The sequence below is a fragment of the Seriola lalandi genome, unplaced genomic scaffold (genome assembly GCF_002814215.2).
Source record: "Seriola lalandi dorsalis isolate HSWRI2012SDOR001 ecotype SW California unplaced genomic scaffold, Sedor1 jcf7180002054573, whole genome shotgun sequence".
NCBI lineage: Eukaryota > Metazoa > Chordata > Actinopteri > Carangiformes > Carangidae > Seriola > Seriola lalandi.
Window position 1 is genome coordinate 1322383 of NW_019525126.1, and position 15409 is coordinate 1337791.

General features: G+C 43.0%; 1 protein-coding gene across 1 annotated transcript in view; it reads left to right on the top strand.

Annotated features, from left to right (window-relative positions):
* Nucleotides 1-15409, top strand: part of LOC111663175 (latent-transforming growth factor beta-binding protein 2) — an 84819-nt gene extending 69410 nt beyond the window's left edge. Inside the window, exons 30-41 of the mRNA XM_023417266.2 lie at nucleotides 18-140; nucleotides 777-905; nucleotides 6531-6659; nucleotides 7573-7707; nucleotides 8799-9002; nucleotides 9083-9175; nucleotides 9499-9627; nucleotides 9881-10021; nucleotides 10652-10825; nucleotides 10926-11198; nucleotides 11363-11512; nucleotides 13091-15409. Coding sequence (XP_023273034.1) covers nucleotides 18-140; nucleotides 777-905; nucleotides 6531-6659; nucleotides 7573-7707; nucleotides 8799-9002; nucleotides 9083-9175; nucleotides 9499-9627; nucleotides 9881-10021; nucleotides 10652-10825; nucleotides 10926-11198; nucleotides 11363-11512; nucleotides 13091-13266 — 1856 coding nt within the window. The 3' untranslated portion in view covers nucleotides 13267-15409. The remainder of the gene's footprint in view (nucleotides 1-17; nucleotides 141-776; nucleotides 906-6530; nucleotides 6660-7572; nucleotides 7708-8798; nucleotides 9003-9082; nucleotides 9176-9498; nucleotides 9628-9880; nucleotides 10022-10651; nucleotides 10826-10925; nucleotides 11199-11362; nucleotides 11513-13090) is intronic.

The window sequence follows — 15409 nt, forward strand, 5'->3', positions numbered from 1 at the left end:
CCTTCTCTCTGCCTTAGATGTGGACGAATGCAGCAAAGACAACGTGTGCATTCGGGGGAACTGTCTCAACACTGATGGCTCTTTCTTGTGCTTGTGTGAGGCTGGTTTCAAGTTCAACGCCGACACGGCCGACTGTGAAGGTAAGACGGAATGAAACTCTCGTACAATATCCTGTTGTATATGTCATAGTGATGATTGACCCCAAACTCTGCCCTGAAGTTTCTTCTCTCTGAGCAAACCAACATGTCAGCGTTAGCTGTTTGATCATCATGCTGCATTTCGGCTGAGGCGTACAGTTGGATATAATTGATTATCTATAGCCAGTCGGGACTGGGCTCCAGTGAAAGTGTCCAAGCCTGGCTTAGAGGTTTTTCCTCCATAGCTTCAGGACTGAGGGGTGCCTGGATTACGTGGCTGGAGCCCTGAACTCCCTCTCTCCCGAGGGAAGTATGAATGACCCCATTGTGAGCAGGAGGTGTTTCTCCCTCTGGAACGTCTCCCTTTAGCTCCTTCACAAGTTCTTTAGTTGCTGTGATAATATTGTTCTTGGCCACTCCTGTTGCCTGCTGCGTTTACTGAGGACAGCTACACCACAGGCCCCCTGGCCGACTTCTGCTGTACAGCCATTACGCTTGAAGCTGAGGAGCAGTGGAGGGAATAATACTGTGTGTGCGGGGGTGCGTGTGTCCGTGTTAGAGTCTGATTGCACATGTGGTTGTGTTTGTGCCTCTGTTTGTCAGTCACTAACCAACATCTGTCTCTCTCTCTTTCCACAGACCAGGATGAGTGCAAAGAGTTTGGAGGCTCAGTGTGTGGTACCTGGCGCTGCGAGAACACCATCGGCTCCTACCGGTGCTTCATGGGCTGCCAGCCAGGCCTTGAGGGAGAAGACACCACAGACTGTGGTGAGTGGTCAAACCACATACAGTTAAATACTAGCACACACAATTATGTTCAGAAAAAATGTGGAGCCCAACTGTTTCAGGCCCAAAAGAATGAGCCTACCTATTCTTGTAGCATACATGTTCCCTAATTCAGTCCATTTACCATTCGGGCTGTAGTTAAAGATAGACAGAGAGAGAATAGAGAGTAGCCTCAAATCAACTCACCACTCCACATTCTCTTTACGGCTCTCCCTCCGCGCAACGTTAATGATATCTGCTTGGCATGCAGACACAAAGGGGCCGATGTGAATCAAAAGCTATCAGGTTCTCCAAGTCCTCCCGCACAAGAGAGCATGGGGGAGATGAGGAGAAGTGGCCCCTGAAATTGGGGCACTTTAGAAAGAAGAGTGCACTGTCACTGGAGGCAGTGTGTGAGGCCAGCAGCCGATAATAGTCTCATCCTCCTGACAATGGAGCTAATGGAGTGCCTCTGGCAGAGACACAAGGTGGAACCTGATCACTGCTGTTCTCCTTTTGTGAGGGGATACGATTGTCAGGCCGACTTATACGGTCCCTTACTTCTTTGTACCCCCTATGGAGGAGCCCGGTCACCCGCGTTTGCAATTATGCTACATCTAGGCCCACAACTGGCCAACAACAACAGACACATCTCCATGACCTCCCGAATACATGGAGCCTTACTATGTGTTTACTGGCAGGATTAGACACCTTGGGCTCGAGACATTAATGTGGTTTGTTGCACAACGATGTGAGTTTATCTCTCTTTATTTTCTGGTGCTGCGTTGCTTCCCTTTGTTGCTCTCATAGAATCATAAAACAACAAGTTGGGTTTATGAGAGACAAAAACAAAAGGCCAAATATTTTGCTCTTATTAAGACGGGATCCAAACAGTCATCGGAGAGTGACAGGTGAAGAGGGGAAAGCAGTCTGAAAGCACCAGATTGGAATGATGTGTTGGACTGAAGCTGGAAGCTTTGGGTGTTTGTGGGTGATTGTCTGTGTATGTGAGTGTGTGTGCATGTGGTTGACTGTGGGTTTTTTGCATCCTTGCTCGTGTGTTTGTGTTAGAGAAAAAGGACCAGAGACTTTAACGATTTTGTAGAGATTCACTCGGAGTGCGGTGCAGCTTCACATATTCTCATAACCCCGAGTTTTTATTGGACAATCAACAGATGGAGATCAGGGGGGAATATGCTGCTGCAGCGCTGATCAGAGGCAGATCGGACCTGCGCCCCCTCCATCACCCTCATCCCGGCTACGTGCCACTGACTCTTCACTGCACTTTATAACGTTGTCTGTCTGGCACCAGCTGAAGGGTTCAGGGGCCTGTAGTGTGATAAGGGCAGATTGAAACCAGCTGTTCATCTCAGCTCCTCTAGAGTCCAAACACATCAGTGTAGTACGCATTGGTGTGTGATTTAACTATGTCCCTGGCAAGTGTAACAAGAGACAAAGGCTTCCACTGACTTATTATATGCTATATGTCACACATCATCCTACCTGACATGTCCCGTGGAGCATGATGAAATCTTTAGGTGGGACCTGATTGAAACAGCTTCACATTGTCCCCTATGGCGTCACAAAACTCCCAGTTTAACGTGTTTGTATGGTTGCCCAGTTATGACCACGTCTGACCATCTTCTCCCCCTGTTGCTATGTTGGGACGCCAGCTGCTCGTGTTTTCACTAGACCCCACAACAAACACTCAGCATTGACTCACAGCCCCAGTTTGAGAACCAAGCCCTCTTACCCTCAGAAGCCCGACACTACACACAATAGTGGCTTGTTTCACCTCACGATGGGAAGTTGTGGGAGATGCTGCCGTCACCCCAATAAAAGTCCAGGGAGGGAGCTCGATTACTCTGGGGCATTTTTGTCTGCTTGTAAAAATCATCAAATATTTAAGAAGAGGCCAGACGCTGTAATTTGCTGTTTCTGTGAGGGGCGTTGTTTTATTTTTACTCACCGGCCTTTCGAAGGGGCAGCGGTTGTGTTTGGCTCTGGTCGCAGTGCTCATTTAGATTTAGAGGCCATGATACAAAAGGGAAAAACAGGGTTTTTTCCGCAGCAGCGCGTCAGCCACAACTGTGCTATGAGGGCTGCACTCAGCCCCGCCACATTACTGTACACAGGGGTATGTGTGAATGACTGAATGTGTGTATTCCCAGGTTATTGTTTTTAGCTTTAACTCAACATCATGCTCATAAATTCCCTCAAGCTATGCCTTGTCTTTAATAAGACTTGCCCAAGGGAGGAAATTGTCTGTGGTCACACTCTTGCCAACCTCCCGCCCCTTTAAACGTATGGAAATCTAAAGACTTTACCATGTGTGTGTGTGTGTGCGATTGCTCACGCCGTTGTGCAGACATAAGATGATGTTTTTTCTTAGAACCACACACACAATATGATAAAGTCAGATAAAGCGCATTAACATGCTTCACTGAAAACAAATACCTCACCTCAGCTTTGTCCAGTCGCATCTGAAGTAACCTCTACATATGGGTCCAATCACACAAGGGGTTGCCCAGAGAATATGGGAGAGGTGTAGGCTGCGGAGGGTGAGCCAACAGTCACTGATTCCTATATACACGTTGCCTGCCACCATGTGCTCTGGATTAACACATGGCACAGAGACCAACACTTAACCTCCCTCCACTCCCGCTACAATCCTGGGTCAGACCATGAGGATAGGTGTATATTGGGCCAGGGTCGCGCCTTAACCTCAGCTTCTCTCATCTCAGCTCAACTCCTTACCCTCTTCCCTGCCTCAGTTCTTCCCTGCGGGTAATTTACAGCGCTGCGTGTCCTAACGTTACTCATTATTGCATGGAAAGACTAAGAAAGGCGATCCCGTGTCCTGCTGGTGTGAGACTCGCTCTTGGAGTTATCTCATTTTGTATTATTCATTTTTTCCCACAAACCATTAGTGCTGTCTGTGATGAGCAAGCTGACTCTCTCCGCTTGGATGACAGATCTGAATGGCTGGTCAAGCAGTGCTGCTACTAAAACACAAACCAGAGTCAGATAGGCAGAAAAAAACAAAGGCCATTCAAATTGTTTGGGTCTCGATGCTCTCATTCCTCTCTGGGATGATACTTTGATTGCGTCTCATCACAACATGTGGTTCGCAAAAGATTTTGTTCCACGTTACACATGAATGAAAAGCCGCCTGCAGACACTGATTATTTCATATATTAGCAGAGAGCTTTCATCGCCTTCCTCTCAGACCTCCCAGCTGGCGGCCGCTGTCATTCCAACATTCCTAACTTCACTTAAGTGCTTCACACTTGAGGAAACGTTCCTCAAACTCTTGATACACAATACCCTTCACCTTACTCTCAGAATATTCTTGATAGAGCTTTGGGAATATACTTCTCATATTTTTCAGTTACATGCAACATATTAAAGTGTCCAAAAAACTACGCCACTTCTGCACTATTTCGGCATCTCACTCCCCAGCTGCAAAATGCAAATCCGATGGGTTGGCGGTTTTCAGTATGTGTCCATCCATTCATCCATGATCTCGCAGCCATTTGAGCCCACAAGTCTATTCTAGCAATTTTTGTCCTTTTCAGCAATTCCTGTGAAAGGTTTTTACAAATGACAAAGACAATTTTGTCTCTGCAGTTTTATTAGCTCGTGGGAGCCCCTGTCTCTGACCCCGGAGGCATGTTAGAGAAGTGGCCAAGTCAGGACAGGAACACTGACAGAGGACGAGTCCCCCAGCAAGCCTGAGAAAGCAGTTGTCCGTGTTGGAGGGGAACACACAGGGCTCTGGCCAAGAGCAATGTTCAAATCAAATCAAATCAAATCGGTTGTGGTTTCCCTGGCCCTCTTCCTTCCTTTCTTCAATGGATACAACCTTTATGAGTGCTCAGAGGCAAAATAAAACTGCTTTAGACAACATGTGAATGACAGTACATCAGTTTGTTTTAAACATCTGAGCTTTTGTCTTAACCGAGCAGACGTGTCCAGAATGAGCTTTACAAGTATGAGGCTGTTAAGTGAAACTGATCAAATTGTAATTTAATTATTCAGGTTGTTGTGATTTTATTGTCTGAATTTTTTCCATATTTGAAATAGGTTTTCCTGTTTTTCTAAAACTTGTAGCCACTCCAGAGGAGTTACTATTAGTCATGGAAACTCTGAATGGAATGGCCATGGAGGGTTGTTATGAAACTCAAAAGTCAACAAAGTCATGGTTATGATAAAACAGACATAGTGGTGTGTCCTCTAATTTCATCAGTGCAGTTCATATCAAATGATAGGCCTGTCTGTCATAATATTCCCCACTTGACTTTCAGGAAATATACAAGCACTGACTCAGTGTAACTACAACACTGGCTGAATGGATTTTTCTAACAGTTTTTTTTATTTTATTTTTAAACTGAAAAGAACAAGATGTCTGTTTATGCTTTAAAACAAGTAAACTGTCACTAAAATCTACAACTCAACAACTCAATACTGAATACTGAACTGAAAAACTCAATAAATTCTTACTTGTCAAGAAACAGTTATGTGAAGACTGACCGGTGGCAAGTCTAACTGACCAGAGGACAAATTCACGTGACTAAAGTGTGATCATTAATGTCTCTGACTGTTTTTTAAACAATTATAATCAGACCTGCCCTCCAGCAGTATCAGTCTTTGGCCTCTCTGCTGCACCCGAGACGCCAAGAAATACTAAATCGTGTATGTCAGAAATTGCTAACAAATGTTGCCTTTAGACAGTGAGTGGTAGGGAATCAGCAGTGCCGTTACATGGTCCAGTGTTAACTGTCTCCATATCCACGTCTCTCTCTCTCTCTCTCTCTTTCTCTCGCTCGCTCTCTCTCTTGCTCTCTCTCGCTCTCTCTCTCTCTCTGCACATACACTGACATATAGCAGCGTTGCTCCACTGGGTTTATTAAACTTGCTTTATGATTTATTGCCATGCAAAGAAGGAACTGTTACGGGCTGCCAGCTGCCAGATTTGATTACTGACTACCATTTTGGGCCTAAAATCAAGTCTCGCACTATCCTCACAATCCTTTCATAGGAGCATTTTAATTTTTAAGGACATCTACAGCTGATGTATAACAAATCAAATGGGTTTAAACAGATTTCATTGATTACAATGGAAAGCACTTCCTGCCAGAGCACTGTCAAAAACCTCTTCACAACAAATCTGAACTTTCAGCCATCTTTCTCCAGCTGCTTGTAAAGTGTCTGGGAGAATGCAGAATGCTGGCTGAAAGGCTGTAAACTCCTCCATCGCTTACATTTTGCCAACGTACCAGTGACCTAAGTGTCACTTCTCACTCCATTAACACAACCAGAAAACATTCGCTTGGAGCTTTCCAGATCCCAGTACATTCAGATGCACTGTACTGACGCAGAGAGAAAGTCTCCCTGAATTAATTGACAAGCACCACAGTTTGAAAACCCCCTTAATGAATTGTCTTATCACTGCACTGCGTCTAAGATGTTATGATGGAAGTGCTTTCTGTTGTTATTGTAAGGTCAGAATGGTAGAGATGTTTATTTTGGATAAGCAGTGCTTTGTTTACCGAGGCAGTTTGAATGTCTATTGTGCAGACGGACACTGTAAATATTAACGTTTCGCTCACCTCTCTGTGTGCGCAGATATTAATGAGTGCCTCAATGAAACCATCTGTGGGAACCACGGCTTCTGCGAGAACACAGATGGCTCCTTCCGCTGCCAGTGTGACCAAGGCTACACCAACCCGCCGGGAGACATGAGCAGATGTGTTGGTGTGTAGCTGCTCTCCGATAAATATTCACGATAAGCTAAAGGATGAGTCTGGTGATATTTTTCTAGATTCTTATTGTCAACGAATCCATGAAAATAAGAAAACCAGCAATGAACTGAGCCTATTTTCTGTGTAGCCAAAGCCTGATGGAGCTTTTTTCATCGGTGCCACAGAACATCATTGTTGTTTAAAAACCGAGTCAAAACACAATTGTGAGTCATAACATTGCAGTGGATGACATGTTGCTTTAATACAATGAACATGGGCACTGTAATGTCTTGTCTTTGACTCGGTCCCACACACTGTCCTGCTGCCGTTGATACTCACAAGAACAACTAACATGTAGTAATCTGCAGGTGTTAATAGTCCATAACAAAAGCACAATTTTTCCTGTTTGAGCAATGCTTACTAAAAACTACAGTGCCCAGCTGATTTAGGAAATTATCCAGCCTTTTTTGAAAATTAAAGTATATATTTGTACCCATACTAAGATTCACGTCTTCAGTAGGAACCGAAACATACCAACATATTGTTGGTTGCGGTCTTTTTGTGGGATTTGTTAACAATAAAAAAAATTGAGAAAATCACTTCATCTTTTTTTTGTAAAAAAAAAATGTTGGGTAACTTTTACTATATTTAGCAAATTTGAACGACTTACAGCATTTTATATTTGTCAGATATCCATTGGGAAAAAATGCCTTTACAAATCTATAGTATACGGTACTTAATAAAGAAATGTATATATTTATAATTCACTTTTTCACGATAGATAAAATTTCATTAACGATAAAGACGGTTATTTCGTGCCTATGCTTTTGCACAACCTTGCCTTGACCATGTTGAGCACATTCCTGTGCGTCCTGTGCCTGATCCTTTGCCGACCTCACGCCCTCCTCTCCCTCTGTCTTTCGCAGACGTGAACGAGTGCGAGATGAGCTTGGCGCTGTGCGGGGAGGCCCTGTGTGAGAACGTCGATGGCAGCTTCCTGTGCATCTGCCCCAACGACAATGAGGAATTTGATCCCATCACCAGCCAGTGCCGCTCCCTGGGTAATAGAGCAGGACTAGCGCTCACAGTGACTCACAGGACTTAATTCTCCATTCCATCGTTGGGAGACGGAGTTTTCCCTGATTTAATGAGCCGTCTCTCATTATCCAAACAACAAGGGTGACGAGGTGGACATTACTTACTCCACGTCTCTTAGAGTATCTTTTGACCTGGCTCTTTCCATTTGTTTTATAGGCTAGAGTTATGGTTGGGTGGGCTGCCTACAAAAATTTGTATTAGCCTAATCCTTCAGACAAATGATGAAATAACTCCTCCAGGAGAGCCAAGCAAATGCCCCAAGGCCCTAGTTACTGTAAACCAATTTCCCCACCAAGACAAACAAGGATAAGGTGTAGTTATTGGCAATTACCGCCAAAGACACATTGCTCTCTTCCATGTTAAAATGAGCGTCAGTGCAGAGGTTACAGATATGCAATATATTGCAATTTCAGAATGACAGAACGAGCCTTTTGAGTCATGGAAATACCATCACATCTCAGGCTTGATAGGCGTATGTGTACACAAATTGGGCGTATTTACATTATTAAGCGGCGCGCCCTCAGCGGGGATGTTTTTTCTTCTGCCTGGGCACTAAACCCCAGCTATGCCTTTGTGTACCTTTTTGCCACATTCCGCTGTTTGCTTTCGACGTGTGTTAATCAATCATGTGAGAGTGAATGGTGTGTTGACTCACATGCCAGTGTTTCCATTTGGCTAAGCCAGCAGCTTAAGGGCGAAAAGCCTAAGCCCTTGCCTTTGGACAAATGAGCAGGCTCAGCAGTGGCAGGCGAGGGTAATGCACTACCTGCCGGAGGCATGTGGACACACTCTGATGGATGAAGAGCAGAGGCCACCTGATGCTGTTGCTGTGTGATGATGTGCTACTGAAGTGCCAGAGCTACTGTAACTTTATGTCCTCGCTGATCCCACCTCAATAGGGAGATTTAAGTTCAAGCATTTCTGTCAGTGAGCATTTGCCCTCCCAAACTACCGAAACCCTACCACTTCCAAGTTTCCTTTTCTGCAGCTAACCGTGACCTCTGACCTCCCTGAGCTGAGCTGAAGAAATACTGTCCTTGTCCATGTACCACAGATACTACCCCGGAAGTCGCTCCTGAAGTCCCTCCATCTGCTACCTCAGCTGAGGAGAGGAAGGAGTGTTACTACAACTTGAATGATGCCAACTTCTGCGACAACGTTTTGTCTCGCAACACCACCAAGCAGGAGTGCTGCTGCACGGTTGGGGCGGGCTGGGGGGACAACTGCGAGATCCACGCCTGCCCTGTGCCAGGAAGAGGTACAACAAGAGGCTGATGAACTGTATTGAGACTTTATAACCCTTTCATTTTACTAATGAAGCCATTTCTTATTTTTCAGATGATTATAACCAGTTGTGCCCTCATGGTAGTGGATTATTACCTCTGCCTGTTTCTTCTACACAAACTCTGGGAGAACAGCGTCCTTACATAGGTACTCTCTCTTTCATTAATGCTAACTTGTTTTATTGATATATATTTGAAAAAGGTGCAATGCCCTGTTTTATTTCTACCTGCAGCAACTTTTAATGCCAGATAAATAGACTTAATCCGTTACCATATTTACGAGGCTGCGTCTACAGCTAGCCGAGGCTTAATGAGATGCCTGCATACCTGATTAATTACCATAATCGTTGTGAGCCCTGACTGCGTCTTACAAGAGGAGTGAATGACATTAGAGGCAGGTGGCCAGTGTTTGTGAAAGCAGAGTTGTTAGTTTCCATTTCACCACTTATGAATCTTTCTGTCTCCCCTCAGATGCAAATGAGTGTGAGATGTTTGGATCAGACATTTGTAAGAATGGACAGTGTTCAAATCTCTTCTCTACCTACACCTGCTACTGTCGCTCTGGCTTCTACTACGACAACATCCGGCTTGAGTGTGTGGGTAAGAAATGACATCTGTTTATACTTTTTAACATTTGAAGACATTCATATGACAATAACAGATGAAGTGTACTCCATCCATTCAGCATCCTCAACCAATAGGCAACAAAACCCACCATATTATACAGAAAATCTTATTTAGTCGCATCAAAAAATGTATAAGAAATGTAATGTTGCCGATCTTTTAAACTCATATATATAATGAAATACTACTGATGATTAATGTCTGCCTCTCCTTATATGTGTGTTTTTAGATTACGATGAGTGTGAATTTGGAAATGCCTGTGAGGATGGAGCGTGTGTGAACACGGCCGGCTCTTTCAACTGTTTCTGCAGTCCTCCATTAGTCTTGGACAGCACACGGCGCCGCTGCATTGGCCTCAACACCACAGAGGGTGCGACACACACATCCACACAAAGACACACACACATTTGTTTATTTTTCAATCACTCAGTTTGTTGATAGTTGGGAAATTAACCTGCAGCTGTTTTGATAATCAAATCGTTTTCAAGGAAAAATGACAAACTCTGTGGTTCCTTTTTCAGAGATGAATCATTGGAAATTCAGTATCTTTGTATATGGGTTGCTGTTCATGCAAACAAAGCATTTCAAATACAATTTGTGCTGTGGGAATTTGTATTTGGTATTCGTTTTAGTATTTTCAGATACGCTACAGATCAATCAATCAATGAATTCATTGAGAAAATAATCTGCAGCAATAATAAAAATATCTAGCTGTGGGGTCTAGGCTAATGATTTTCCCTCTGAGGAAGCAGAGGGAACAGTACAACAGGGTGGGTTGAACTTTGCTTCTGTACAGTAACAACAAGAGGTGGGGAGTTCATTGTCTGTAATGACATATTCAACTTTGTCAGCCTGTTCAGCTGCTTTGCCGTGGGTGGAGGTGGGGTTCAGTCCAGTTCTTAGAGCTGCATATGGCAGTTTTTATTGCAGTGAGCGACTGCAATGGACAGTTTGGATGTCTTCGCTTGCTTTGTTAATCTCTACTCATTCTGTCTCCCAGAAACTATAGAGCCTGATCACGATGTGCACATGGATATTTGCTGGCAGCGTCTGGAGGGCGGCAACATGTGTGCAGAACCCCTCCAGGGACGCAGGACGACGTACACTGAGTGTTGCTGCCTGTACGGCATCGCCTGGAGTGGACAGTGTGCATTCTGTCCCAGGAGAGACTCTGGTGAGAAGCATGGATGAAGACAGTGTTTACTCTTTATATTAACACATCACTGTTATTGATATCCAATATATAACCCCTCCCTGTGTGCTATTGTATTCAGATGACTATGCAATCATGTGCAACCTGCCCCGGAGAGGAGGTTCAGACAGCCTGCGGGAGCGGCAAGGATACGAGTACGGACTTGAGGGGCCAGAGGATACTGCGGAGCCTTTTGTTCCTCCATACTGGGACAGTTACGGCAGCCCTGCAGGACCCTATGACATTCCTGAAAGCGTTCCTTTCTTCAACGACAATGACTACAGCGTTCAACAGCCACCTGTCCCAGTCCCACGACCACGGGAGCACCAGCCACGACCAGTGGATTCTTATGCAGGTGGGTATATGCATGTTCTTATACAAGTACACACTGTCATATGAACAAAGCTGTCAAACTCATGATTAGTGATTGCATAATGGCAAATTATTAAGCACAATGTATCAAATAACAATGTGAAAACACATTTTTTTCTAACATATTTCTGAACATATTTCTTCCAGAGCGCTACGAGGGCTTTGAGGGACTCCAAGCAGAGGAATGTGGAGTCCTGAATGGATGCGAAAACGGCCGCTGCGTGCGCGTGCGAGAAGGCTACACCTGCGACTGCTTCGACGGTTACGAGCTTGACCTAAACAAGATGGCCTGTATAGGTAGGTTCTATCCCCAGCAATCTTTGATATCTTTCCCAGAAGACCACCCACATACAGACTCTGTGCTCCAAGTAAAAATGTTCAGGGACTTCCTAGAATCAATAGAGAATCAATCACGTCATTTAATCCTGTCTCAAAATGTGGTGTTGAATCCTGAACTCAAACCGCAGTGAACTTTCCCTTCAGGTTTAAGCCTTTTGGAGCTAGGTCTCGGGTTAATTTCAGTGAGGTAACTCTTCATGCAATATATGCTCAAGGAGAAGCTTTGAATTTAACAACCTTGCATTAAGTTATGTTTTATGGGAAACTAATGAAAGCGGTGTACTCCTCAAAACCACCGTGTGTTACCCTTTGGTCTGAAATTCCCTAGTCGCACGCTGCCAAGAGTAAGAAGGCCTTGAATCTTAGCCACTCAGTGTATTACATGAGATTTTATATCTTTTAACTGTACTTTGTTTGTTTTGTAAGAAAGTGAGACTGTCTTGTTGTAATGAAATGCTGTGTTTACAATATTCTGTCTGCGCACAAGCTTATCAGCTCCAAGGCCAGCCATTTTCCCAAGGAAAGCGATTGAATTCCGACACTGTGGAAACATTTTGGAGCTGCGCAACTCGTGCCATGCCTCCTTTTATAAATATCACCACTAGCATTTCCCCGGCAGAACATGACATAAACAGAAGAAGGGTCATTTGAGATTGACTGCTATGAAATGACAATCAGACCTCCCATGCTGAGAAAGGGAAAGAAAAATCTCTTGAAGGCCAAAAGGAAACGTAATCCAAGGCATTGTTAATTTTAACATCATTTTGAACCGTTCAGCGCTCAAGATCACTGGGAAGCAAAGTTCAAACCTTATCCAGCCGACACGCAAAATGACGGCATGTTTGATTAAAGATATACAAGATGAGATATTATGCAACATTGACAACTTTGTACCTCCAAAGCTGGACTTTTGTGGAACTAATTATAACAGCTTTGTTTATTGCTCACAAGATTGTATAAAATATTTAAAAATCTCATGTCAAGGTCCATTTAGTAACTGTTCTGAGACTTTTGATCCTCTCACATGAGCTATATCAGGACATGGAGTTTGCCTAGTTGTCGTGGAATTGTATAGAGTTGCAACTAATGATTATTTTCATTTCTGATTAATCTGCTGATTGTTTCCTCGATTAATTGTTTGCTCAAATCAATGTGTTGCTCTGACCAACCAACAGTCCAAAACCCCCAAATATTTAAAATTGATGATTAATGATGAATGATTAATGGATCAACAAAAGAGTTATGTATTAATTTTGTGTAGATGTTCACGTTTCAATTTTCACAATTTTCCACAGAAAAAAATCCCTTTGACTTCTCTTCTACATTAGCTTAATAGTTGAGTTTCAAAGTAGTTTTTTCTTAGAGTTTCAAGAAAAGAAGAAGAAGAAAGAAGAGGAAAAGAACAGTCAATGTGAAATCATTTGTATGAAACCTCTAATACCCATAAGGCCACTCAGCAGCAGATGTGATGCAGGCAGCTGTTTCAGCTGTGAAATCTCCCTGGTGTCTAACTCCGCATGTCTCCTTTCCCTGCAGACATAAACGAATGTGAGGACATCAGCGACAAGGTGCCCTTGTGTCAGAATGGGCAGTGCACCAACACAGAGGGATCGTACAATTGCACCTGTTTGCCGGGCTTCGTGGCCTCTGCCCAACCACACAAATGCATCCCAACGATCCCTGAGTCTGAGCTTAGGGAGACAGGAAACTGAGACAGTGACTGTTGGAGCGCTGGCTCCTCCTGCTCCCTCAAAGATCACCTTACACACCCTTCTGCCCTCTTCCCCGAGGGCCTGGCACTAAACCTCCAACAGTAACGCTGAATCGTCCAAACTTGTTTCCCTACAGACATACACACACACACACACACACACACACACACACACACACACACACACACACACACACACACACACTGCATTTAGCACAAAGCACATCCATATCCCCTTCATATACACTCAAGAGGACCAGGAATACAGTGCAGTGAATGTATTACATGGGATTTAGTATTCACCAGATATCCATTTGCCTTAAAGGGATTTTGTGGACTGATTTTTTTTTTTGTTCAGTAACCCCAGGCAATTTGATATATAGATATATTTCCATATTATTTCTCTGTCACTTCTTTTTTTGTTGTGTTATTTATTTCATCTACATGGCCTCTGCAAACTAAGAAAGCAACCTATTTTCAGAGGGCATACTTGGTTCCGTTTTATTTTATTTGTCTCAACAATTGATTCAGAGACAGTGTGGGGAGATAATAATTGTCTTTTCAGCCACTCATAAAACAGCTTGTACATCACTGTCAAACCTCTTAACAATATTTTCTCACTCAGTAATTGTAATTATCTTTGGCTTTGGACTAAATGGATGCCAAGGTTGACAAACGGCACAAATTCGAAGAACAAACTTTTCCCACAGCTGCCTTTCTGTACTTCAAGATTTACTACAAGCTGAAGTTGAAGAATCTCTGGACCAAGAACTGGGAAGTCAGCACAGCCAAACTTTCACATTAAAAGCTTCAGCCTTTTACGTGGACATGGAAAGACTGTAGATGTATATGATGGTCTATGTAATGTTTTGAAAAAGGTGCAATAGCTGTAACCTGCCTTCCTCTGTTTTGAAACCATTACCACAATTGTAATACAAGCAATGAAGTAGGAAAACATGGACTCAATCCCAATTATTATTTTTTCTTTTTAACAGTATTAACATGCACCATGACTTATCGAAGTTTGGTTCTAGCCTTACTTCTGAAATTATAAGAAGGTACGTCGCTTGAAATCATCCACATATATCACTGCTTTAACCGTAAGATTGGTTTTATACTCCAGCATCACACAGGCAAAAGGATTTCACATTCAGCTGCAATGCAATTGGATCCCACATCTCACATCAGACCATTCCCATCTGTGCATATCTGAATGCGTGTAAAGACAAAGGCTTCGTTGGAGAGGTTTGGTTTATTTTGTACAGATCTAGTACTATGTATTATTTTTGTTACATATTCTCTTAATGCATTATAGCACAACCAATATTTTTGTTTGACATAAAGCATAAATTGTAAGAAAAATCTGGCATTATAGCTTTGTAGATTTATACATGTCTGTAAAAATGTTTTTTAAAGCATATCTTTTTATGTATGAGGAGAGTGGCTGACACTGTACCAGAAGAACTGTGTGTATACCCTGCCCTGTGGAGCAGACAATGAAATATATTTTTTGGAAGTGGCAGCACTGTTCTAATCACAGACATTTTGTCTCTTAAAGTTCATTACAAAGACAATGCTTTTGAAATGCAAGCACCAGCTTATGTGCGTCACAACTTTATGGCTAAATATTAGTAATTGTGAACATTATTTCTTTTAGTCTCTGTTGGATCCTTTTGTCATGAATGTACCATAGACAGTATCAGCCTACTCATTTGGTTTTCTGAATTCCTTCTCATCCCTTTTTGTCTTTTATATTCAGGTTTAAGAAAATGATGGCATTATTTGTCTAAAGGACTGAACTTCTCTCAAGAAAGCTCAGCAGCAACATAAAAGTTTGATTGTAACTTTGGAGGATGACTTATGCCCTTAACCTGCATTCATAAATTACAAACCTACAGTTGTACAGATGCTTCCACTTGATGTCCACTGTATTTTACTGTGCTGTTCAAATCATTGCCTGAACCGGACCAGAAGTCTAACATTTAGGACAAAGTTGGGATATTTAAAGCCTCTCAAAACCACAAATAACTTGGGATAAATGTCTTGTTGTAAATCTGTGGTCATTGGAAATATCATGCTCATTCATTTTGTTTACCTCTTGACTGTAATCACTATCAGTCATAAAAATAAAAACATAAAAAATA